At 41.7% G+C, this 26265-nt stretch overlaps 1 protein-coding gene across 3 annotated transcripts; it reads left to right on the forward strand.

The window, feature by feature from the left end:
- The first annotated feature begins 6363 nt into the window (after positions 1 to 6363).
- TMPRSS11E (transmembrane serine protease 11E) lies at positions 6364 to 24358 on the forward strand. Of its 3 annotated transcripts, none has more exons than XM_059844320.1 (10): positions 6364 to 6515; positions 14377 to 14500; positions 15722 to 15837; positions 16262 to 16329; positions 16782 to 16945; positions 17908 to 17946; positions 19012 to 19195; positions 19397 to 19662; positions 20535 to 20677; positions 21093 to 24358. In XM_059844320.1, exons 1-10 carry the CDS (start codon positions 6423 to 6425, stop codon positions 21252 to 21254), a joined length of 1359 nt encoding a protein of 452 aa, XP_059700303.1. In that variant the 5' UTR covers positions 6364 to 6422; the 3' UTR covers positions 21255 to 24358. The 3 variants fall into 3 exon arrangements, with proteins under 3 accessions (XP_059700303.1, XP_059700304.1, XP_059700305.1); XM_059844321.1 differs by having other exon boundaries at positions 16845 to 16945; XM_059844322.1 differs by lacking the exon at positions 6364 to 6515 and adding an exon at positions 11921 to 12046.
- Positions 24359 to 26265: the final 1907 nt, after the last annotated feature.

Below are 26265 nucleotides of genomic sequence, written 5' to 3' on the forward strand. Positions count from 1 at the left end.
CAAAGGAAGCAGAACAAATTGGAAAAGAAAAGTGAAGGCTCACAGACATAAAAAATTACTTCTGTATCGACTGGCTTTGCAATACATGAGTTCAATGAAGTTCATACTACAGCAGTAAAAAAGGACAGCTGAAGATTTAAGTTCGGTTGTGCTGTAAGCTCTGCTGGAAGTAATACACAACTTCTACACAAGCTGTTGGCACTGGTTGTTGCTGCTGAGCGGAATCCTGGCTATTCTGTAGCTTGTGCTGATACAGTTTCTAGCAAAGCAACCCATCCTGTTAGTGTTTCGTTAGGGACAAGTCAAAGCAGTGTTCTGAAAGGAGGAAGTTATCAAGTGCCTTTTCAAAGGCTGAAACAGCACTTACCTTTGTTTGCATATGACTTGCTTACTGTATCCTTTATGCAAGGATAGAGAATGAAGTCATAGGATGTGGGATTATTTAGGTGACACTAAAGGTGACACTAAATGTATCAGAGCATTTGTGGATGAGACAGGATAGTGAGCTCTTTATGGGGAAACTCCAAGCTCTGTGCAAGCCCTGTAAGAAACTTTGGGGCTTAAGATAAAGCCATGAACCTGCTCTGGAATCAGTCACATCTGTCCCTTCATGGGTTTCCTTCTTTCTCTGTAACAACAAAACCAGGGTTAAGTGACATATATGCCTTACTACCATAGGGTGTTCCTGCTCAGACATCACTAACATTTTTTTTAAAGTCTAGCTTTGTGTTAATTTTTTTCCAGCTTCTGTTCCTGCAGTTACTGTGCTTGAGGGCTACATAGATTCTCATGTTTGGAGGGACTTGACAACAGCAAGATGATCTGATTTGGACATATCAGGTAGACCAAGATTCAGGCTAGAGCAGATTCCCAAGATGGATTGAAGGCTTCAAGTTCCAAGCATATTTTGACTTGAATTAAACAGACTATTAATAAAAATAAACTTGGCAGCAAGTCCTCTGGCCTTGGTAATCAATCATGACCTGATGACAGCCTCAGCTATTGTGGTGTGACTAAGTGAAAAAGCAAAATGTGGGTGAAGGTCCTTATGCATTGAAGACTTCTTTTGTTTCCTAAAGTTTCATAATGAAAAATATTCCCTCAATAAAATGAGAAAGGAAAGGTTTAGTAGTTAATTTTTTGTAGGCCTGATAAACGATATTCCGTTTTGTGAAAATAATCTCAAACTGAGGGACAAGTCAATTTTTAAAGTGTGTTGGGTGTATACTCTTCCTTTTTCCTCACACAGAAGTTTGAATATACCTTTCCTGAGTGCTTTAAAATAATTATTTTAAAATGTATATTTTTGCTTAATATTTAATATATTGCTAATATGCTACTGTGCAACTAAGATGCTTGAGCGCAACCAGGAGGGAAAGCATAAACTATGGAATTTGGATTTGCATTTGTAATGGGTAACAAGAGAGCTGTGTTACAAAATTTTTGTGCCATTAATTATACAGATCTTACCTTTTCCATTCCAATTTTCCTATCCTGTAGGTAGCCTTTCTTTCTTTCACAGCTCTGACTGTAGAGCTCAACTGTGACACAATTGCAATGTTCTGCACTGAAGAATGAATTCTCTAAACTTGTGGCTACAAAGGCATGGTGAGGTATGTGCCTCAAGAGTTAATTGTGTTGACTTTTTCTTGAAGGAAAAGGAATTTGTCAGGCAGGAGCCTCTATAGATTCAAATATTCTTTCAGGAGTTTTCTATTCTAATGTTAATTTAGAATTCTTATGAATAAAGGGGATTTTATTTCCTTGGCAGGTGTTTTGGTAACTGGAGAGCTTTGGAGGAGAAAAGATGAAAAACATCCTTGGTTCATCAACCACTGATGCATTAATGTCTTCTCAGTGTCCCCATGTGAAAGAAAAAGTAACTTTCTGCCTTGACTTCAGGTAAGTGCCTGTTGTATACCATACCTCACCTGCCAAATTTTGGGAGAATCTAAGAAAATTATACTGTATGTCTGAAATTAATTTCAAAAACATGTGGCAAATTTTGGTCATGTGCAAGACATGAAGTGCTTTGCATTATGCTCCTTCAGATCAGAAACTCAATCCAGCTAAAAAGGGGGGCCACAGCCCCTTTCTGGAGTCTGATGTGTCATCAGGTGCTGACCACACAGAGAGGACAACCTGTAGCCAGGAATGCCTGTTGCTGCAGAGCACAAACCTGTCTGTACCTGGAGCCTAATGCATTGTCAGGTGCTGAGAATGTAGTGCCTGTAGCTACCTGGCAGTCAGGCTAAATGATCCCTGTAGGACCTTTCCAATTGAACTATTCTGATGAGAAGTGTGCCATGGTTCCTCAGCTGTCTAAAAGGAAAGACACCAATGTGTCCTTCCCGTGCTTCCTGGTCAGGGTAGGCGGGTCACACCACATTTTGCTCAGAACACAAATGGAGAAAACATTGATTCCTGGTTGTTCCATCAGAGGATTAATAGTACTTTGTTATTGTTATGAAGGAAAGCCTGGCAGCTAAATGAGCTAGGTTCTTGTGGAGTAATCAATGGAGGGCACCTAGAGAATATGAGATACTGCAGTCAGATTATGGTCCCGAGAGTGTTTTTTAAATTTCCAATGATATGAGTCAGAAAATTCTTGGATCACAAAGCTGAATCATCACGTTAAGAGCTCTGTGTGGCATTTTCTTCCAGAAAACTGATTATTACATCTGAATGTGCAAAATAGTTGACATTTTACAATACACTGAAGCAGAGTCACATAGCTGACCTCTTTTTTATATGTCAGAATTTTCTTGTGCTTATTTTAAATTGGCCACTCTTGTTTGAAGTCTCCTAGTAATTGTATGAGGAGAAACTGTGAACAGTGGTTTCCTGTTCACTTTCACTGCTCCACATACTACTCTCTAGACCCCTATCCCTTTCTATACCTTTGTCAGGTTGTACAATCCTGTCTGTTTGGGCATCCCACACATAGAAGCTGCTTTATTCCTTTGATCAGCTATCCTGCTTTCTTTTACTGTTCCTCTGTATAAGCTCTGAGATGGGCAAATGGAATAAAATTTAATGCAATATTATGGATGCAGGCATAATATTTATTAATATTGGAATATAAGTTTGTTTCCTTTTGCCTTTCTGTTCTCTTTACAAGTAGTTTCTAGCATTAATTTGGTTTGTTTTTTTTTTTTTTTTTTTTTTTTTTGACTGTTTCTGAGTTGATATTCTCATAGGAAACTGCCTCAGTCTTATTTCTGAAAGGAATAATAATTCAACTCCTGACACCTAGGGGGTATGGTTAGGACTGGAAGTTTTTAATATGTGTCACTTCATACTTTTTAATTCCAAAGTTCATTTGTTGTTTTATTACATGGTTTCTCAAAATTATGTTTCTGCAGCATGCTGTATTATCATATCGGTATTTCTTTTTTCCAGACAATTTATGAGTATAGCAGAGATTCCTATGATAGTGAGCTGGCTTCAGAAAAAGCATTATTTATTTTTTTTACTTGTTCCAAATGGGTTTGTTGTTTTTAGATACCATTATGTTCGGCTTTAGTCTTCCTCAAGGCTTTTTTATTTTCCTTTACCAGGTAGGATGCATTTGCTCTAAGACATTATCTCTTGAAATAGTCTCTCTGTCTCCAGAAAACATGCACTTTAAGGTTTGTCTTTTAGGGGGTTTTTATGATTTTATATAATTTCTATCTTTGAAATTCAGCATGTCAGTAGTTGATATGGTTTTGGGTGTTTTTAGAAGTGTTGGATCTGATGCTGATATAGTTCAGACAGAAAGATAATAAACCAATTGTTTAAACTGGTCAGGACTAAATCAAGAGTTGCTTCCAGTTTTGTAGATTTCCTAGCTGCCTGTTACTGAAACAGCTATTTAAAACCTCCAGAAATCCAGTATTATCTAAATGATCAATGTAAAAGGTTTCACATTTTACTTCACAGTAATTAAAGTAGTTGGAATGATAGTTCCTGGGATTTCCACATTCCATGGCCTTCCTGCCACCATGTTTCTTTTATACCTGCAGTGTCCAAGTCCTTTTTTAGGGTAAGCATTCTGCATCTGCCTTCAGTGTCTTGTAGAATCTTGTGGAACATGGAAACCATGGTTTTGGGTCTCTGTCTCTGTATCCTGTTCATATCAGACTTTTAAAAACTTTTTTTTACTATTTTACTTTTGTTTAACTTCTGTCTCATTCTTTTCTTGAGGTTGCAGTGTCTACCATGAGTTTAGAACAGGATACATTGTTTCCTGTGGGCACCAGTCTGCTTTCTGCTTGTCCATTTGAAGCTTCTGTATAGTCTTCCTGATGTGAAGTGCAGATCCTGTTTCCCTGTCACTTTAAGCAGAAATTTGTTCATCCTTTGCTGGATTTAATCCACTCTGGAAGCTCCCAAGTTTCTGGTGAACCTGAGCCTCACTTCCTTACTCTATCACTATGGCCAGTCGTTGAAACTTTGCCTCCCTCCAGCTGGATTCTGGTGGGGGTCTTGATCTATGGCATTTTATGTTCAACCTCCAGGATCTTTCTTCTTTCTTTTATATGGTAACCTGGTGGGCTACAACCCCTCTCTCCTTCCCAGCATTTCCTAATTTTTCCAGACTTTTTTTAAGGTGTTGCAGTGTAGCACAAAAAGGTACATAAGAAGACTGTCTCTAGAATCAGGAGCCAAGCCTGTTTGGTACCTGGCAATGGAACCACTTGTAGCTATTGTCTGTCCCTTTTTCTCATATGAGTTTTTTGCTGCAGGGAGTTATTGCCAGTAAAAGAAACTCAGACACCTTGTACAGAGAGGGGACTATTGACCAGCATTATCACATTATTTAGCAGTTTTGTGCATTCCTGCCATGAAATCAGGCCTGGAGGAGCTTTTCAGTGCCCTAAAAAAGCATCCTCAGTTTAACTTCTTTCTTTAAACAGCAATAGTTTGTGTTTTTTTTTTTTTTTCCTTGCAGGTGAGAATATACAAGGATTGCCACGAGGGCTCTGCGTTGTACATTCTCCCATCTATGGCACAATCAAGTCACAAGGCAGAGCTCTATGCCTGAGGATCATGGGGTGCCTGGAATTAACGTCTTTGCATCACCTATGTGCAGGTCAGGTAATCATGTGGCACTTGATACTTTACCCTGGAAATTGTCACCCTCTAGCTAGGTTTCTGACTGCATTTTGCTTGCACATCTGGACTGACTCACTTGTTCCTATATAGGATGGCAATGCAGCTTCCAGTTAAAGAATTGAGAAGTAATTACATTATATGTGTCATTAACAACTGTATTCATCATGTTTTGTAACAAATTATGCTGAGACATTGAATCCAAATTACGAGAAGCTGAGGCTTATCTTTAGCTTATGCTTCATTCAAAGGAAGCTGGCATTCTCCAAAAGGCAGTCTTGCTGTTACTTGGCTACGGACTTGATGTGAGGTGGAAGGAAGAGCTCCAGCCAGCTAAGGTGTATTTGCATCAGCGTGTTACTAAGCTGGTGATCCCTGGATCCCTGAGCTGCAGAGGGGTCAAATGGAGGTCATTAAGGTGGAGGAAAAGAGTCCCTAGAGGTTAGAAAGTTTATTGCAAGAGAGCAAAGAAAATGTGTGCCACTCGTATCGTTGCGAGGTCTGTCTTCTTTATTGTCCTTCTGAAACAAATCTGTGTGTCAGGCTATATGGTCACATACATCTTCTAGTAAGTTTAGTGGTACTGAGAAAACTTAAAACTTCTTAAAACTTAAAACTTTAAAACTTAAAGCATTTCTGAAGGTTCAGAAATGCTGCTTTTGGTTAGAGTTTGAGCTTGTGATGATTGTTTGCCAGCTAACTTGCTGTCACTAGCACAAATAGAACTTCTTATTTACAACCTGAAAATATTTATATGACAAATGTTTATGACACAGCAGAATTTTTTCAGGACAGAAATGTGTAACTAGGTGACCACAATTAAAATTATCATCTAAGGAATTAAAGAAGAATGAAAAAATTGAATTTAGCTGTTATGAGGGCAGATTCTTTTCTGGCCAAATGACCAATTTCAAGGAAGTTCAAGGGAGTTAAGAGGCACATACCTTTAATTCTGTGTCAGATTGTCAGCTCCATACATGACCTAGGGCTGAACATTGTCTCTTGAACATGAAAATTTTCTGCATTGATCCTTCCCACGGTTTCTGATTTGTTCTTAATTATACCAAAGAAGGAAATAAACTCTGCATCCTTGCAAAATTTTCATGGCTGTTCTGATTTGGGGTGTTGCAGGGTGTAGCTAATACTCTGAAAAGGCTTCAGGATTCCTGGATGAAAGGTGTGATGAAAGAAGTGTATTGTTATTGTTTTAGGGGAGGAATCATGCTACTGGGTAAGCCTCTGTCACTGAGACTTGCTGGACTTGTTTGTTCTGACTTGCCTATGACTCCTTTCTTTCTTAATTCAGGAGATAAAGCCTCAAGTCTATGCTGAGATGCTGCACAGTGTGTTGTGGTGCTCAGGACGGTGGATCTCCCAGAGAGAAGAGCTTCTTACTGACCTCTGAGTGGTACACAGAGGTGAGTGCCACGAGCTTCTGGCTTGCTTCTTGGTATTTTGGTCAGCATGGCTACATCATGTGTAGATTTATAGGGCAGTTTGTGCTTCGACCAAGGGTGTGGGGAGAGTGGCACTAGTTCTGAGCTTGCTTCTGTTTTGATCTGCCTTTCATACATCAGTAATCCTTCTGATATTTCAGCCTTTCTCCTCACCCAAAATGCATGTTTTCTGAGAATTTTCCAGCTCATCTACAGCACAGTATGGCAAATCAAGGTGGCCTGTGTGGAGGGCAGGTGAGAGTCATCTCACACTGCGCTGACTGACCTACCATTTGTGCTAGCGCAGTTAGAATGTGTTCTAGGCACAACCGCTGGATGAGAGGACAAGCAGAGTACAGTTGGTAAAAGTAGCTTCTTGTCCTTTGATTATATAATAGATTTTGTATGCAGCCACTGAAGTGTTAATCTGTGCAGAATCAGCTTGGAAACACACCAAATCTGGCACCTGACCATTTTGCCTGCCCTGCACTGGAACGAAAATCAAACTGAAAACTCACGGAGACTGTAACTACTTGTGTGGTGTCTTGCTTTTGGAGCAGATTTCAAGAAATCAAAGAAGGACAAAAGGAGGCAGGCAGTGTTATTTTTGAGGGCTGGAAAGCAGAGATCTACTGCTATCATCTGTGACTGTCGAACTAATAGAGCAAGATATTTGTTTGTGACCAACGCTGCTGGAAGGGGAAATCTGAGAAGTAAAGATAATGTTAAAGTTACAGAAATTTATCCTAAACTGATTGCAGTCAGTGGCCATGTGCTTAACATTTTCTTTACCCTGAGATGGCCTCTCAGAGTTCATGCAAATTGTAAGTCTTTATGTAGTAAGTAATCCTCCTACTTCTGCTAAAACTTGTTTCAGAACATGAGTTTCAAGATGTTGGCTGTGGCAGTCAGCTATAGAAAGACAAATAAGTGATAAAGGATATCTCAGTCCTTGGCATTACAGTTACATCCCACAGACTGTTGTAGTGGCACGGGAGGCTACCTCTATCCCAACGAACAAAGAGCTCAAAACTTCCAAATAGTCGTGTGCAAAATGGATGAGAGAGTAAGGAACAGCAAACCTTTTGTGCTGATTGCAAAGGTGATTGGATAAGCAGGGAAGCCTGTATGAGAAGCATTTTGGCATCATGGATATAGTTGCTGGGAAGCTCTGAGTTAAGACATCCCAAAGACTGAATGCTGCCTTTGAATCGAAGCAAATGACAAGAGCTCTGTTTGGAGTGGTTGTCTTTACCCAGCTGAAGTGTGCTCTGGGGAAGCAGCAAGACCTTGGTAGAATTGGATGGTTAAGGGGAGGAGCTCAATTAGTAAGTGGCAAATACATTACTGGTGCTTTATCTGACTGCAGAGGGGTGGCATGCAGCACCTACTGTTTTTGTGGGCTGTTCAAGGGTGTGGGAGATCAAGCTGATTTAGTATGACGCATAGAAAAACGCACACTTCATTTCCCTCAGCAGATACCTTCAATGTTTGGAAGTCTTTCATTGTATCAGAATGCTTTAGGAAATATCAAACATTGAGTAATTGAGGCTGGCAGGTAACTGACCTCATCCAAACAAGGGTCTGGCAGTACTTAAGCAGGCACCATCTTCTTCTGCTTCAATTCTCAAAGCAGCTGAGGTTGTTGTCCCATTATTTTTGAAGTGCGTGTCCTGAGTATGCCACAAGAGCACAGGAGAAGTTCTGGGTTGGTGTGGTTGTTTGTGGTAAAGGTGGGAGTAAAATTAGCAAGCCTTTCTTTGTGGCCCTGTGCTTTTTCTATAGGCCTCCTGGAGTAAGACAGATGTATCCCATCTGCTGCCATTCCCAACCACCCTGCCAAGGTAGATAGCTCCAGAGACCTAGTCTGGATTTTTAAATCACACTTACCAGGCCAGCAGATTAGTCTGTTCATTTGTCTTGTGAAAGGTCCTATTTCTAGGAAGAATGTTTGTGGGCATGTACCTGAATCCATCAACTGGGAAAGCTGGTCATGACTATAAATGTGGAGAGACCCTCCCCATCAGATGTGCCACCCAAACTCTGCCACTGGCTCTTCCGAGAATACTGGATTATCCATTGGCAGGGGTATAATAAAAAACCAACCAACCAAAAAAAGTATTATAGGAAGACGGCAGCAGATCACATAGAAGAGGTTGCACGTTTTCTTCTCTGTGGGACATGGCAAAACACTTTCAGTAAAGAGCTGGTATAAGAAAACATGGTTTGGATTAATCTAAGAGCAAATCTAGTTTGGGATGCTATGAGGTCTTAGCTTAAGAAGTCAAAAAATATCAAGAGCAGATCTGTAAAGCAGAACCGGGTGGCTGTTCCCTGCTTATCCAGAAATTCGGTGACTAGGGCCATATGATAAAATTACACTTCCTTTTCTTGTCTGAACAAATGCATTCTGATCAGTTTGCTGGTATTGCTCTTGCTGAAGCTTTTGATAACACACAGTAACTCAACCGTAAGAGATGGATAATCTCAATATAATGAATCAAACCCTGTCAGGCAGAGGTGGGAGCTGAACTTGCATCACTTGCATTGTGAATGAATATAGTAATCTTTTAGGGAGTTTGGTACAGGTTCAGGGAAAACCAGCTTGTCACTTGTGTATTGCCCTTGTCTTTTGCTTTTGGGTAAGTGTTCCAAATTCAAAGGTAAAGAATTCATTTGGGGCTGATTAGAAGTCCAACCTGAAATTCTATGTGCTTTCTTATTTGTTTCACAAGGAAGACCAATTTTAGTTCTGTAAAATTTTGGTACAACTCTTCTTCATAATATGTCAATAACTATGTTAATGTTGCTTTTATTTCTTTCTGTATTTCACTTATTTTAATATCTTGTATTGAGGTTTGATTTATCAAACCTCTTCTATCTCTTTTTAAACACAACTTTAGTGCATTTTAAATACTTAATTATATTAAAATATATCTATTTTCAAAAGAATTTATTTGGATTTTTTTTTTAGTACAGAATAACTTTTTAGTCATCACAGTCTTTGTCTCAGAGCCAAGGTGTGTAAGCTAGGAGATTTAATAATTTGCTCTTCCCAACCTGAATTAGCTGTGATTATGAATTGGAGAGATGCTGCTGTCTTCATGGATTATCTTGGGAATGACGCATATTTTAAATGAGAACATGGAATGCTGGAGGAGGTTTAATGTTCATGCTAGTATTGCCAAGATAAGCAGGTCTGTACTGAACTAAAGGATTTTGGGTTTGAAACTTGAAACACGAATTCACTGCAGACTGAAAGCTGTCAAATGTAGACCACAAGGAGGTGGTTTTAAGAGCATAGATTGGCCTTTGAGATCTCCCAGCGGTGTCTGGGTCTGATCTGTTAGGGTTTGCTGCTGTGGAGTTTGAGTTATCTCATTCATGCTAGAGGGTGGATGCTGAATTCCCATCAGCCCTGCTGAGAGTTAATTTGCAGCTTAGTGGAGTTTGGGCAGTAAAAAAAGTCAAAGCCTGTGATATAAGGAAACAAGAAACGTGAGGCCATGTGAAACACCAAACTCTAGAAGGCATCACACAGACAGCTGTGGTATTTGGGGTCTTCTGAGGAGCATGCCTGTCTGTTAAGCAATGTCTCTTTGCTACAGGAAGAAAGAAAGGATGTATCCATGGTGGAAGGCTTTCATCAGCACTGCAGAGGATCACTGTTTCTCTGGCCATTGAGTGTTGCTGGGTGGAGCAGAATTTGCTTGGTTACTAGTGCGGAGAAGACCATGTCTAATTCCTAAACAGGGGGATCCACCTGCCACTAAATTATATAACTATGGAGCAGGATATCCCAAGCACAGGAATCCCTGTCAAGGTGGTTATTCTGGTAGTCCTGCTCTCTGTGGCACCACAGCAAAAAAGGCTAGGGGAGTGAAGAGCTGGTTGGAGATGTAATATGTATGCATAATGAAAGCATTGAGTGGAGATAACCTGAACTGTCTCTCAGTAACCATCCTAGCCGCTGTCTCAGCAAAGCTAGGCATACCTAGTAAGATAAAATAGAAAAAACCCAAACAGCAAAACATGGGAGCTACTGAGCTACTTTGGGAGTTGATGAGCCTTGATGCTTCCATTGTAAAAGTTTTTTGGTTTTTGTTCTATTCTGTTACTTAGCAAGATGGAAGTCAAAAACCATCCTGCTAAAGGGAGGAAACTGTTTTGGTTTTGAAGAGATACTTCCACTTTAATTTGTATATCCTATACACAAATTAATTACCTGAATGTATATATTGGTTGACACCACGTGGGTATTGGTGGATGAAAAGCTCAAGAAGACTCAGCAATGTGCACTCACAGCTCAGAAGGCCAACTGTGAGCTGGGCTGCATCAAAAGAACTGTGGCCAGCAGTTTGAGGGAGGTCAGTCTACTCTGCTCTTGTGGAGTACTGGAGTACTCATCCAGCTCTAGATAAGCTGAACATAGGAAGGACACAGACCTTTTGGAGCAAGGCCAGAGAAGGGTTGTGAAGATCATCAGAGGGCTGGAACAGCTCTCCTGTGAAGACAGACTTGAGAGAATTGTGGCTGTTCAGCCTGGGGAAGAGGAGACTCATGGGAGATACAGTGAAGGTGGTGAGGCACTTAAGCAGTTTTTCCAGAAAAGCTGTGCATGCCCCATCGCTGGCTGGAAGTGTTCATGGCCACTCTGGGTGGGGCTCTGAGCAACCTTGTCAAGTGCAAAGTGTTCCTGCCCTTGGCAAGGGTTTTGGAGCTAGATGATTTTTAAGAGTCCATTCCAACAGACAAATGCTTTAAAGCTTTTTCTTAAAAAAAGTTAAGTGAAATCAGTATTGGAAGTGGCATAGGGTTTTATTCCTTATCTCCTGTGTTTACGTTTCCCTCAGTACTGCAGCACTTCCTAAGGTTTCTGTTTCCCTTTGCAAGTCTGTGTGACTTGTGGAGAACAAGCAGTTCTGAAATATTGGAGGAGAAAGGGGTCTGTGCTGCCATTGTTTGGGGCTGTAGCTGGTATTTGCACAAAAAGGAAATAGAGACAGATGGCTGGAAGGACAGTGCTGCCTGTGAGAACATGAGTCTCACACGAAAGGAGATGCTCAGTTTTTTTAATCTTAAGCTTTGTAGCTTTGGCATAAAGCCACATTTTGAGGAAATCTGTCTGGATACATAACACAAAATGCAGCAGTTACAATCCAAGAGCACAGTTGCCTCAGTATCTGCAGAGTCAGCCATACGCTGCCAGGGCTGTGCTGTGTGTTCTATGTGCCAAGAGCACTGGAGGGATGGCGCTCCAATTGCCATTCAGGTGGAAGCCCTTGGAGTGGGAACAGCTGCAGGAAAGGGAACCAGTCTGATTGAGATGGATGGGAGGGGCTCAGGCTGGGAACAAAAGCTCTCCAGTGAGGAGAGCAAAGTGAAATTTAAAAGCTGCCTCTTCCAAGCATGAGATGTGGCTACTGAGGAAGGGCAGAGGCATGTTGCCATAGTGGGATGTTCTGATTAGCCAAGAGGCTTGAGAGCAAGAGTAATAATTGACTGCCCATGAGGTATGTTGCAATTCCCTGGGACTGGGAAATGCTGTGAGATGGGTATGGGAGTGCTCCATGGAAGGCTGCAGCATATTGAAGAAACCAAGGCGGAACAGTTCCGCTGGTTTTAGGTTTTTATCTGAATCTCTTTTTCTGCTAAACTCTCAGAGCTGATGGGCAGCGTATACAGGACTAGATGGTGAGAAGTCAAGGCTTTAGTGAAGCCAGCTGAGTTCTGGTGGGTGTTATTTATGTGCTTATTGCAACTTGTAGTTTGCAAAGGAGTAATCTTGGCCAGCCTGGGTTTTCAGACTCCTATCAACTGCCCTACAGCCTTGACATCAGGAAGCTGAGCCAGTCTGGTGGGGGAAATTTTGGGCTGTGCATTGCGAGAGCAGAACCTGCCCCAGAAAAGTAGGAGCAACAGAAGGAGAGGTACTGGCTTTCTCCATAGCCTGTGACTCTGAAGCAGAAGACTTGATCTTGGTCACCTATCCTTATATTTTGGTAACACTAAGCTGCTTCTTGTGACTACCTGCAGTTGTGATGCTGGTGGAAGCTCCTTTATTTTAACATTTTCTTTCCATTATGCCACCTGTTTGAATGGGTAAAAAATTTGCCCATTTGGCTAGTACTCTCACTAGCCAAAACCAAGAAACCAAGATTTTATATGAGGAGATTAAAGTTTAAGTTTCTTCCAGCTTCCCTGTCTCTTGTTAAATACACCCTTGCTGCCTGCAGATTTTTCATCTCCTTCCTCTGTAGTGCTATCTGGTTGTTGGTTTTTTTGGTTTGTTTTTTTTGTTTTGGGGGGGGGTTGATTTTTTTTTCTGTTTGTTTTTCTTGCCATTTCTTGCTTGTGACTTTACTTGGTTTTATTCCCATCAAAGCAGAGGATATAACACCATCCCCCTCTCTCACCACTTCGCTGCCTTTTGCTGTCTTGGGTTTGTGCACCAGACCCTCACCTTTACTAATGGGCTAATCTGCCCACTCAGCTCATTTTCTGAGATGGAGCCCCTGCTGTTAACCTGCTCTGCTTTCACTGTGATTTCTTCCTTTCCACTCTGTATTCAGAAAACCTGCAAACACTTATTTTCTCTGCCTTTCTTCCTCTTCTGCCTGCATCTTCTCAGATTTTGCTCAGAGATGGCTGTGCTATAGGCCTGAAAAGGGGAAAACAGTGTTTAGTATAAGTTATATATATATGTTAGTTATATAGTTCACAGCAATACCAGCATGGATCAGGGGGTGTAAATCAGCATAGTGAATAGCCAGCCAGTCCTCCTCCTGAGGGATGGCTGCTGCCATTTGTCTCTCCAGGATAGCTGAGAGATTATCTCAGGTGTTTTTCTGATACCATGTTCTAATGCAGACCATGTTGCAGAGACTCAGCATGACAATTACCACATGGTGTGCTGTGGAACTATTTGGGATCTTTAATAATTGTGCATAAGGTTTTGCATCATCCTACAATAAAGCTACTGAGGGCATGCACAAAAATGCATTTTTCCTAATGTTCTGTTGCTTAATGCTGCACTGGAGGACATAAGTGGAATATAAAGTCTTCTGTGCCTCTGTCCATATGTGAGTCAAGTTCTCAACCACTTTACTTTTCTGCTCTTGGCCTTCAGAGTGTTACTACTGGACATTGTTGCCGTGTCATGTTTACACACAAGTACCTCTTTATAGATTGTCTGGCAGGAGGCAGGGTGTGGTTGCTTTCAATATATGTGTGGCTTTGGAGCAGTAAGCCCCAAACCCTGTAGGGACTCAACAAATGTTACTACTCACACCAACTAAATATAACCAAAGCTATGTATTATGTGGCATCTCTGGTTGCCTAGAATATCCTTGGGGCAGAGGTTATTTCATCAGTCATCAATTATTACATTTACGTTCAGTTTGAGTACCTGTGTGGGCAGTTGGCTGCACCTGAAATCTGTGTAATATTTCTTGAAGCGAAATTGTCTCTACTAGCATTTCCTGCACAACTTTTTCTCGGTGTGTATGTGAGGCAACAGAGGCAAGTTAGAGCACAGGAAACTCTGACTAAATATAACGGAAAAGCTTTTGCCATGAGGATGTGCACTGACTGGACCAGAGATCTTGAGTTATCTTTCTCCTTGGAGATACTAAAAACTTGACTGGACAGGGTCTGGAGCAACTACTTTAATGGAGCTTAGTTTAAACAGTAAGGCCCTCAGAGTCCAGGGGTCCTTCCCAACCTGCCTCATTCTGTGGGGTTTTTCAGCTGAGCTAAGCTGTGCCAGATATGATTAGACTCTGGATGAACTATTGTCTTTGTACTGGAATTGAATTTCTCCATGTTGTTTTCTTCAATGCAGGCAGTGATCCAGATGGACAGAGCAGTAAGGCGCTTAGAGCCATGGAAGATCGCAGTCATTGTTGTGTCAGTGATAGTAGGCTTAGCCCTCATCATTGGCTTGATTACATTTCTTTTGTGCCACGGTAAGTGCCCTGCTATTCTGTTGTTACAAGCTTTCAGGAATCTGTTGTGTTTTACTTGCTACTCTGGTCCTGCTCGATGATTTAGGCATGCAATTTTCCCCTGGTAAAAACTCACACGAGAACTTTCAAAAAGCTATTTGAGAGCTAGATTGATCTGAAAACCTGTAAGAATACTTGAAATATGTTTTACTTGAAGCAGGGATTTCAGTTTTACCCTCCTTTTGTTTTCTGCCCTGATATTTCTACTGGTAAAAGAATAAGAGTCTTTTGTATAAGCCAGAGGTGTATCTAGTACTCAGGATGCATAGTAAGCTTAGTCTTGAATGGGTTTTTTTCAGAAACTCAACCCTGTAGTTGAGAATATTCCAGAAAAAGACAGGGCAGAGCTTTAAGCTTTTTAGAGCTCAGAACTCAGTTCTGGTTGCCAAGAGCCCAATTTCAGTCGCAGATCATAGAATCGTTAAAGTCGGAAAAGATCTTTAAGATCACCAAGTCCAACCATCTTGGCTTATGACTTAAAGACAATTAATTCCATTCCCAGTCACTTGCCTCATGAATGAAGTTGAGTCATTCCATTCCCAGTCTCTGAGATAGCAGTGTGAGTTTTTTTAAATGCTTTCCTGCTGGAATGGAATGAATCATGTGGCCATCTCAGCTCACCAAGAGTCAGTGAGGTTGTGGCTTGCACTAGGACACCAGAAGGAGCAGTGGCAGAGCTGCAGCTCAGCATTGCCTTTTGCTAGCTCTGTGTTGCAGGGCCCCTCTCTGCCATACACTCAAGAAACAGATTTTAAAATTAACTTAACCACTGAACAGATGCAAACAGCTCTGCCCCACATGCCTCTCAGAGGGGCAGGAATGTGACAGAGTGCAGCTGGAGAGGAGTGGATGTGGCTGAGTTGGAAGGGCTCCTTTGTCTCGTGCTGTGCTCATCTCAGGCCAACAAGAAGATGGATCCCAGGGCAATGTTGTAGTGGGTGTAATTTGGAGCTCCTTGGGATGGTCCTCAAATAAGAAATGAGCCCCTAGATGGTCCATGGGGAAACAGGATGGTCCAGAACCCCCTTTTACCAAAGTGCTCCTAAAGCTGTAATTTCACAGTTGACAGGATCACTGCCAGGGCCAGGGACCCTTGCTTGTGCCATGTTCTGTGAGATATTGTGCACCTCTGAATTGTACTAAAGATGATCAGCTACCTTTCCTTCTTTTTCTCCTCTGTAGATCAAGACAGATATTACAATGCATCTTTCCTAATCACCAATGTCGACTATAATCCTCAGTATGAAAGGCAAACTACAGAGGAGTTCAGGAACCTAAGTGAAGATATTGAAACCATGGTAAGCCAAAAGATTTTCTGCTTACATCTGACCTATGCTGAAGAGTTCTGCAAATGTGTAATTGAAAATAGTCAGAGGTGATTGTGCCTCATCCCTACATGGCTGGCCTTACCTTACACACCTTGCTGTTGTGGGTTAAAAATGCACAGCTGACTTTGCACATGTAGATGGTAAGGACAGGTGCTGTCTGCTCCAGAAGCCCTGTGGTGGAACTGGCAAGCACAGAGCAGAATGGATAGTGAAATCAGCCAGCTCAGTGTTTATTTTTGATCTGCATTCCCTGAAGGAAATTTAGTAGTAGCTTTGGTGTGGAGGTGGAGATCTGAAGGCATTTTCATGTGTTTCAGAGGCTCATGAGATTGTTATATTCTAAGAGCATGTACCTATTTCAGGTGTATTTTAATACACTCTTTTCTTTTAACAGATATCTGAAATATTCAGGGGGTCCTTTCTAAGTAAAAGATATATCAGGTCTCATGTGGTCACTCTAAGGTAAGTGATGTGAAGGCCAGGAATAAGCAGGCTAAATACCTTTTTTCCCTACCTGTTGACCATATGGAGCATTCCTGGTGGCTTGGGTTACACCACCAGGGTGACTAAGCCTTGTTTGGTTGTTGCTGTCCTCTAGTGCTCACAACACTGAGGACTCAGTTACCCTTAGAGGTCAGCAAGGAAGAGAAGTTTGGCTTTATACTTCTGCAGATTGATTACCCTTTCTCTAAGTGTTCCCAGAAAATTCCCTCTGATCACTGTCATAGCAAGAAGCTTTTGCTCCCTGCTGACATGTAATCCTCTTCCTTTACTTGAGCACAGACATACGATTTGTTCTGGACATCTGTGCAGACCAGACCTGTTCTCATATAAAGAAGGCAGGCCGCACAAAGCAGAACCGGGAGCATTAGTAGGCAAAGAGAACGACACCATTTGTTTTTGTTGGTTTGTAGCCCAGATCCTGTTGGAGTGCTTGCATCTGTTGTTCTGGTATTTAAATTTCCCTCTGCTGACAGTGAAGAAGCGACCTGGGGTCAAGTCAACCGCGTGTTACTCAGAAGGCTGAGAGCAACCTCGACGTTCCTAAATGTTGACCAGTCTACCATTAAACTCACAGGCAAGTGCCTTGGGTTTGTGTCTTCAGCTTGGAATTTGTTCCTCACACTTTGTTCTCAGCATAATGAATTTCACCTTAGTATGCAAATATGGACTGTTCTTGTTTTCTTTTTTTGCTTTCTCAAAATTGTCTGTAAGGCTGACAGCGTGGGAAGTTGGAAGATGGAACATGGAAAGAACTAAAACGTATTGACATTGATTTAGGAGTGTGAGCTCTTCTCCATGCATCAGAGGTTTTCTCAGGTTGTGTTGAATGAGATAGTCCCCCTCAATTCATCAAAAAAGGTCCAATTTTGTGGCCATGGGTTCACAAACAACTGTAAGACATACAGTAAATTGAGTAAGAACTTTTATAACCACTCACTGAAATGCAGAGTCCTCAAGCTATTAAAAATGCAGGGCTGAGGTGGTTCCCTTCTCTGTCCTCTGCCATTTCCTTTGTAATTTGACAGATTTCTGTAGCAAGTGTCTGTAACAAGATCCTGAGGATCACTGGGCAGTAAGCCTTTCCCATGAATCTATTGTGGATTGCTATCTGACTCTGACAGAGGGGTTTTTGAAGGAAAGAAATTAGAAATGTTGCAGTTTACCTTCAGACAATCCCAGCACTGAGGACTTGTGAAGAGTCATCTGACCACCTTGCCACACAAAACCTGAGAAAAGGCCTGTAGGCATTTGCTGGTGCACATTGTATGTGTGGATGTAACTTGGACCCACTTGCAGTCATCTGCTGCTTTTGTTAGCTCTGAGCTAAGGCAAGAAATGTGCATCCTGTGGCCTTTCAGTGAGGAACAGAGGCTCAACTAAACTTCTCCAACAAAGCAAATTACTGCTTCTTGTGCTGTCACTCCAGGCAGCAATGCAAGCCATTTAATTTTTGTTTCCTGGGTGCAGGGAGAGAGTCTAGGCTGGATCACATCGCATATGAGATAAACTTACGGTGGTCTTTGCTTTTCATTCTAGAGTTGAACAAGGAAAAGGGAGATAACCTTTTAAACAACTGTAAGTACAAATGCTTTATAGTAAAGGTCCTGGGACACAGTGCTGGAGGTTCTGTGCTTAGAAAATCCTTATACTTTCATGATACAAGCTGAAAATAGAATTTTTTGCAGATATTAGAACAATAGACAGTGCATGAGCCAGGGGAGACTTCAGCTCGTTTCCTTGCAGTCTTGCTGGCTCTATACATTTGTAGAAACAAGCATTCTGGCTTGGTGGTGGGAAGCGCTTACTTTAATGTTGGTTGTTGGAAGTAGGGGCATGTATTGAGCTGCTGTTAGCAAGTTTGCAGAAAGACTACAGTTTTCCTGTGGGCCATGATTCTTGCTGGGATCCTTCAAAAGACATTTTCCCTCCTCCCTGAAGAAAGGTTTGGCAATAGATGTCTGTCCGATTTGACCTAAACTTTAAGGAAAGACCAGAGGGTGGGAGAGGGAGAAGAGCTGTCCACACTCAGAGCAAGGCAGTGGCACGGCCCTGGAGAGTGGTAAGTTCTCTTGTCCTCCTGTTGTGCTCCCCCTTGAGGTCTTACAGCTCCTCAGGAAACTGGGAGACAGCATAAGTATCCTCCTAGGGCACTCCATCAGGCCACTGCATGCTCTTGAAGACTTTGCATGTTAGATTTCCATCTTCAAATGGCCTCTGAGAATTAACTGGTTTGAATCTAACTTTTTTCAGCTGGGTAATACCTGATTGTTGGTACAGTGGTTGTAAGTAAATTGTTGGGAAGAGGACGCTACTTTTTGTTGCTGCTGCCAAGGCTAATCTGTAGGTGACGAGAAAAAAATCCCTTTTTTTCCAGTGTCTCAGATACACAGCCTTCAAGTCCCATGGGAACTCATATGGGCTTGTGTGTCTGAAAACTGGCTTAATGGAAAAGTACTGACTGCTCTACCAAACTTCTTCATTTGCCCTGCATATATCCTGAGACACTTGTGACCATGGCACTTGGTTTCCCTGCTTTAGGTGAAGGCTGTCTCTTGATGGAGACTCCTGCCCTGTTACACCTGTGCCTGCAGCCATGAGGGCCTTCAATCAGCTAAAGCAGAGCTGCCTTTTCTCTGACAGGCTGTGGAATACGAAGACAGGCATTTTCATCCTTCACAGGAGTGGAAAGAATAACTGGTGGGCAGGGTGCACGGGAGGGAGAATGGCCATGGCAGGCGAGCATTCAGCAAGATGGGACCCATCGCTGTGGGGCATCAATCATCAGTAACACCTGGCTGGTGACTGCAGCCCACTGCTTTAGAGAGTAAGTCATCAGCACCTCTCTGATCCTACAGGCCTTAGGACTCTTGGCCTCTAATATCTGTATCTGCTAAAAGATAATGAAGTTTTACTCTTCCCCTTCGGCAAACTTGGTCACATTGCTTTTTGATGCTTGAATGGAGACCTAAGCTCCCTTAGGTATGTTGTTTTGTGTGGCTATGGCATAACCTCAAACATCTTACAGAGTAAAAGATCCTCGGAGGTGGACTGCCAGCTTTGGAATTCTGCTGAGACCTCCAAAACAGAGAAAACTTGTCCGGAGAATTATTGTTCATGAGAGATACAGTGACCTTCTCACTGATCATGACAATGATGTGGCTGTTGTGGAACTTGCCTCTCCTATTGAGTTCACAAGTGAGGTGCACAGTGTCTGCCTTCCTGAAGCATCTCACGTTTTCCCAAACAACGCTTCCTGTTTTGTCACTGGCTGGGGAGCTTTGGAGAATGATGGTGAGTGTCTTTTGCCTCCCTGTGCCCTGTCACACACGTACCTGAGAAGACTGATGTTAGTTTTATGGGGTTTTTTGTTTATTTTGAGTTCCTTAGACTTGGTGTTTAATAGGTGCATGTCCCAGTGAGATACCTTTGGACTTAGTTGGCTGCTTTTTTTTCTGGCTTGGTCAGTGGATCAGAAATTGGGGGAAGACCTTGAAGGTTAGTCTTACAGGATTTAAGAGCAGCTTTTCTTAGTTTCTATACACACAGCACTGGTTGAATACATTTGGTTCTCCAGTCCCTCTGGGTTTAGCTCTGACCATGAGTTATTTTGCTTTTCAGACTTTTTGCAGATCCATCATGACAATTTTCATCAGTTTTTCTCTCTTTGGTCATAAGTGAGGCCTCATCCAGTGATTTGAGTGAGCTTCTTTCAAATTAGTCTGTGTCATTGAGGTTAGAGAGGATGGGACTATAAATCTGCTTGTGAGAGCCACTGACCTGAATAGGTTGTGTTTCATGGGAGACCCTTGGGATGTGTAGTGATTGCCCAAAGCTATGCTGCAGTTAACCAAATAGGTTTTCTCAGCGATAGCAAGGACATACCATGTAACTTACAGTTGAATGCAGCACTGAAATACGTATGAAAAAATCCATTTGTCCATTAGGCTAAAGAGCATCTGGTGATGATGGAAGATGGATAGGAGTTATGTTTTGGAGCAAGTGAAGGACTTTGGCAGTGGAGGGTATTAACTTTCTTATTCCTGAGACATTTTCTGGGTAGCTCCCTTAATTGCCTGTGGCAGGAAAAATTGGCTACTCCTAATCATTGAGTTTTTTATGTTGCTTACCTTGTCTGCAAATTCTAATGCTACTTCTCCTTCTAGGCTATAGTGTTAATCTGCTTCGACAAGCAGAAGTGAGAATTATAAGTACTGAGATTTGTAATAGGAGACAAGTGTATGGTGGAGCGATAACAGCTGGAATGGTGTGTGCTGGATACTTGGATGGGCAGGTGGATGCTTGCCAGGTAAGTCTCTTTGTTGGTAGTAGTAAAAAGGAAATAGGTGGGGTGGAAGGTGATGTTTTCTAGAAATAAAATGTACTTTGAGCAATGTTTTCTAGAAATAAGATGTACTTTGGTACTTAAGTTTATGAGTTTCAGTATCTTGATAGATACAAATTAAGAGCTTCAAGGCTCACACACTGGAGTCTGCACTTCAGTTTGCATGAAGTTTATATACAATGCATAAGTGAGAGAATGCAGATGTGAGGGTCTGAATTAGACATAGGCTGTGATCCTCTGTCTTGTCAGTAAACTGTGTGAAACTTGAATTATAGCTGAGGTCTACAGAAAAATACCCACCAATTGTACCAGAAGAATTTGAGAATTTGAGTTCATGGCTGTTTACTTTTTTTCTGTCTGTTGACATTTTTCTCCTTAGGGCGACTCTGGTGGGCCACTGGTGAATGCGAATTCCAGAGGAATCTGGTATCTTGTGGGAATAGTGAGCTGGGGAGATGATTGTGGCAAGCCAAATAAACCAGGAGTATACACACGAGTGACTTACTATCGAAACTGGATCAACTCCAAAACGGGCATCTGAAACCTGGAGCAGGTTAAGAGCAGGTTAAGTTCTGTGGGCTGTGTACAGCTATTCTTCTGACACATCCTGCTCTGTGGTCACCCTCTAAGCAGCTGCTGGCTTAGCTTGTGGTCGTGTATAAAGTGCCTGTAAGCTTGGAGCAGTCTGGGACTTGAAATTGATTTGGCCTACAGCCAGACAGGAATGGACTTGATCCATGTGACATTTGTTTGTTCAGGAAGCAGTCTGTCAGAGGGACAACTGCCTTCATCTATATGCAATATATTGACCTTTTTTTCTACACGGCCACATGTCTTGGCCCCAGCTTTTATACCCAAGCAAAATGTTTGAGCCCAAACAATCATCTACCAGAATCCAAGAAAAGCTTTAACTGAAACCTGGCCTATCCATTTGCTGTGTGCTCACAAGGCCCTATCTATCCATAGAAAAGCTACAATCCAGGCCCTGACTCCAAGGCTTCTGTACTTCTGAATTCTTGAGCTTTCTCCTCCATCGTTCCAGGGAGTGCACTATAATGAAGAATAGAAGATGGCTTAGAGAAGTTCTGGTTCCTAATATCACATGGGACTGTTAATTAAGTGAATTGAGAACTTTTCCTTGCCTGAGAAAGAAATCCGTGCGAAACACCAGCTTGTGTCCACCTTCTTTGAACAAGTGAACATATGCCTGTTCATTGTTTCATATAAAAAGTCTCTACCACAGCACAGTGATTGCTGGACTTAAGACCAAGCACCAACTTAAGTTCATACTAGTTTGTTGCCATAGCACAATATTTGGCTGAATTAATTTCCAGTTTTATCTTTCCAGACTGTATTTTTCTGAATAAAAGTCCTTTGCCTTTTGTGCAGGATGGATGATTAAAACAATCTTAGTATGACCTTTGTCAAAAAAAACTTCTCAAACTTCTTATTCTTGTGAATGCTGCTCTCAAGTCTTTATAGTTTTATATGTACATCTTTAGCTATATCCTATTTAAAAAAAACAAGCTTTTGCATTACAATGGAAATATCCAGGTCCTTCAGAGCAACAGAACTGACAGACCCAGAAATCTTATATACAGAGCTCTCTCTTCTCACAGGAAGTAAGAATTGCCTGCGTTGCATTGCCAGACTGTAGCTGACTCATTTGATCTCAGCCATACAAACCTCACATTCTGTCTGGCTTCATGTTTTCAGGAGCCCATGTTTCTGTGAGCCAGGTAGATATCCAATGTACAATGGTTTCTACAGCCCAGCAGCAGAACACACCTATTCTTGGTGGGGATGCTCTCCTTGGTGTGTCTGAAAGCTTTCCAATTTCATATGGATCCTGATCCTAACAACAGCAAGTGCTGTGGGCTTAATTGCTGGATAATGAGCCACTCAACTGCTCTTTTCTCCCTCTGTGGTCAGAAGGGAAAGAACGGAGGAGTGGAGATACTTGGCCACACTGCCAAGACTCAGAGCTGGTCCAGCATGGCAAGCAGGAAAGAAGAACCTTCTGCCAGGCTAGAAAAGGCAAACAGCAGGCTTTCAATGTGCTCTTAGTTAGAAGGGCTGGGGGAAACAGGCCCTCAGTGGTTATAGTCTTGGGATCAGAGTGTCATTCAAGTTGAGCAGCAGTCAGCTGGCAAAGTCAATGGCAGCTTAGGGATCCCCTCTGGACTGTGCAGCTCACTGCCAGTGCAGCCCAAATAAAGCTGTGATCCCTCCAGAGCAGTGATAACAGAAGTATTTTGATTACATGTCCTGTGATCTGTTTGTCATCCAGAGAACAGTTTTTCTAGAGCCTCGCTGGAGGTACTGGAATAGTTGGAAGCCCACAGAAGGTCTGCAGCTGTTCTGTGCTCTATACTTGTGTATACCTGCCACTTGATTTTTTTTTTCCCCTCCAGGAACTTTTCTTGTGGAATGCTGTGAGCTTCAGAAACAAACTTGGTGGTTTAATTTCTACATAGGGAATAAACACTGGTTCTATAGGCCTCAGCCTAACAAATTTCATTTCAGCCTCTTTAGCTGAACATGTCTTTGACATATATTGCTTGTTAGAGGAAGCTTAATACTGATATATGACAAATATATATGAATTTTTTTTCTTGGTTGTAGCACTTGTCTTGCCAGGATGGTGAATGAAATTTTATACTTCATAAATATCATTACAAAATACTATGGGTTTTCAGTTTTCAAACCACTTTAGGCTTGGATTTTCAAAGGACATAATGGTTTTTCCATCTGCTGTATTTCATTTTAACTTGCACACTTCACATTTTTAGGATTGCAAATACCAACTTTCTCACTGATTCCCCAAAATAGATAAGTAGATGCCCAAAAAATTAATTTTGAATCTGTGGACTTCCCAATTTGCTTCTTTTGGGTACTATATCAGAAAGCCTTAAGCATTTAGCTCAGTCTCAAGGGCTGGAGTAAATCTCATTCTCCAAAGTGGTGCAAACAAAACTTTAAAACTCAACTTGTCATTAGCTTAAGGAACTGCCATTTCTGAGGGTCTACTTGTAGAGATACAGTACCTGATCTCCCTTATTGCTGAGTGCCAGCACAGTGCAGCCAGGAGGAGTGGGGATTAAGAGAATCTGGCATCTACTTGGTGTATGTTTTGGAAGACTTTATTTTGGACTACCTTGTGGAGATTCTCCTTATAGCATCTGGAAGTTTTGGTTCCAGTTTCTTCTGGAACCACATGTAGTTCACATGCTCTGAGGCCTCTTGGTGATGCAAAGCAGTACAAATGGTGACAATCAAGAAAAGCATCTGAAAGAACAGACTTCATTCAAGAGAATACTGATGCAGTTGAACATGATGGGCCTGAATCCCTTACTTGTGGCAAAAGTACACTGATGACAACCTTGTCTGGCTTTTCATGAGGGAAATTAAGGAAATCTGAAGCCAAAACTTTTTATTTGGTTTAGGTGGTCTAGCAGACTTGCATTTCTTTGAAGCTGCATTTTCACCAATTTGTGAAGCTACAACCTGCAGTTTCTATCAACCATGTTTTTAGAGCAATTAACATCTTTACTTAAGGCAGAATGGATATATCTAACTATACAGTCATTCATGACACACAGGAATGTAATTTATATGTAAATTTAATAAAATCTGTTAAATTTACCTTCTGTTTCATGTACTTAATAATTTCCTGCATCACCAGCAACTGTGGAAGTTGGAGACTCCTCTGTTTTAGAACTTTATGCTGATTCTATATCATGGATTTTTATGCGCTGGCTTTTATGTTCTCTTAATCATCTGGATTTTTTTGATTGTTAGAAGCTGTTAGATGAGCAAAATGTCATCCAGACTAGGACAGAATTTACCTACCTGGCCAACGGTTACCCAAATTTATGTGCAGGTAAACAGCTCCTGTGTCATCCACTAGAGGGTGAATTGCATTGTACAAGAGCCTTACAACTGTGGCACCTGATGGTGCTCTGCTTCAACTCACTAGAGAGGAGCTGGAGGACAAGGCACTGTGCTCGTGCTGCCTTGAAGATGCAGAGGTGCTACACAGTTTGCTTGCAAAATCTGGGGAGGCTCCAGCAGCTAAAACCTGGAGGCTTTTGGCACAGGCATCTGCAGCACCACAAGAGTTTCAGGCCTCTCCCATTGGAAAGCTTGGTGTCCCTCTCTCCCCTCTAAGTGTGTTAAATACAGTAGGCTGTGGCTGTGAGAGCAAGGGCTGAGCAGGTTTTGTCTGCTTATCTGCAGCAACAAAGCCAGAGCTTTGTCCTGTGGAAGAGTAGACTGGGAAGGCACATGGTCAGGTATTTTTGGCATTGTGGGTCAGTTTTCTGAGCTTATCAGCCTTCTTGCAAACAAGATAGCAGAGCAGCAGTAATTTTGAGAGCTTGATAGGATAAAGATAGTGAGGTTTGCAGTGGCATGCTTTGGTCTCCCATATTGACAATTCCCAATGATTCTTGTGGATTGAAGGCACTGATCAGATTTCTTCTCGTCCGTTTCCTGTCATAATGGGAAACTTGGTACCAATTGTACCGTGTTCTGAGCTGGAAGGGAACTACATGCTGGTGTTCATCAGTCCTGTTCTATAACACCTAACAGCCAGCAGGATGAACTTGGAAATTGAGGTTATTTAAGAGGATAAAAAGGACTTTTAAAGCAAAAGCTTTATTGCAGTATTAGAGGGCATACCATCTTGGCTATAGATGGTAAGGTGGCCATTTGTTTGAAAAAAGAGTAGTCCTTTTGTCACATTTTACTGGGTTTGCAGTGCAAGAAAGGGAGTGTTAGAGACAGACTCCTTAAAGGACATAATTTTAACAAATATTTTTTATGGCTTAGAAAACAGCTTTGTGCTGATTTTCTGACAGAGCCTGTGTTATGTATGTAACACATAAAGCATTTATAAGCATTGAGTTACGTGGGTAACTGTGCCATGACCCAAAGATATGCTCAGCTGGTGTGGTTGTATTTGGCTATGTGGGTGGAGTTTCTGTCAAAGGGTTTGAAGTGAAGAACTGAAGAGAAGAATAATTCTTATGAACTTTTGTATGCGTGGCTGAACAGCATCCTTCTATAAAACAAAGCTGTCAGTATTTCAGCTTGCTGAGTGTCTGATCTATTATTGTTGCAAAGAAAACTTTTCAAAACTCATCTGGTTAGAAGACTTCAGAAACAAATAGAGCAAATGGCAGTTAATCTGCTTTATCTTTAATTTTATATCTAATTGAACTCTTTCTTAAATCACACTTCCTTTGAAGAACACTTTGCCATTCATTATTTGTGGCTTTTTCTCAGGTGCAAAAAAAATGTTTCAATTAAGAAAGAGAAAAAGCTTTGAGGAACTTATCACCCAAAAAACGCAGCTTTATCTTTTATATGAACATGTATAGGTCTGAGAAATACATGGCATATCTCCATATCTTCACTTGATTAGCTAATGAATTCCTTCCTCCCTGCAGTAAACCAGAGTTGTCCTGGCTATGTGATGTTTGTCCCTTCTGTGCCTGTACTTTCCACCTTCTAGTTGTACCACTGGGCTGGTCCCTTACTTGAGGAAG

The sequence above is a fragment of the Haemorhous mexicanus genome, chromosome 4, assembly GCF_027477595.1.
Source record: "Haemorhous mexicanus isolate bHaeMex1 chromosome 4, bHaeMex1.pri, whole genome shotgun sequence".
Taxonomy (NCBI): Eukaryota; Metazoa; Chordata; class Aves; order Passeriformes; family Fringillidae; genus Haemorhous; species Haemorhous mexicanus.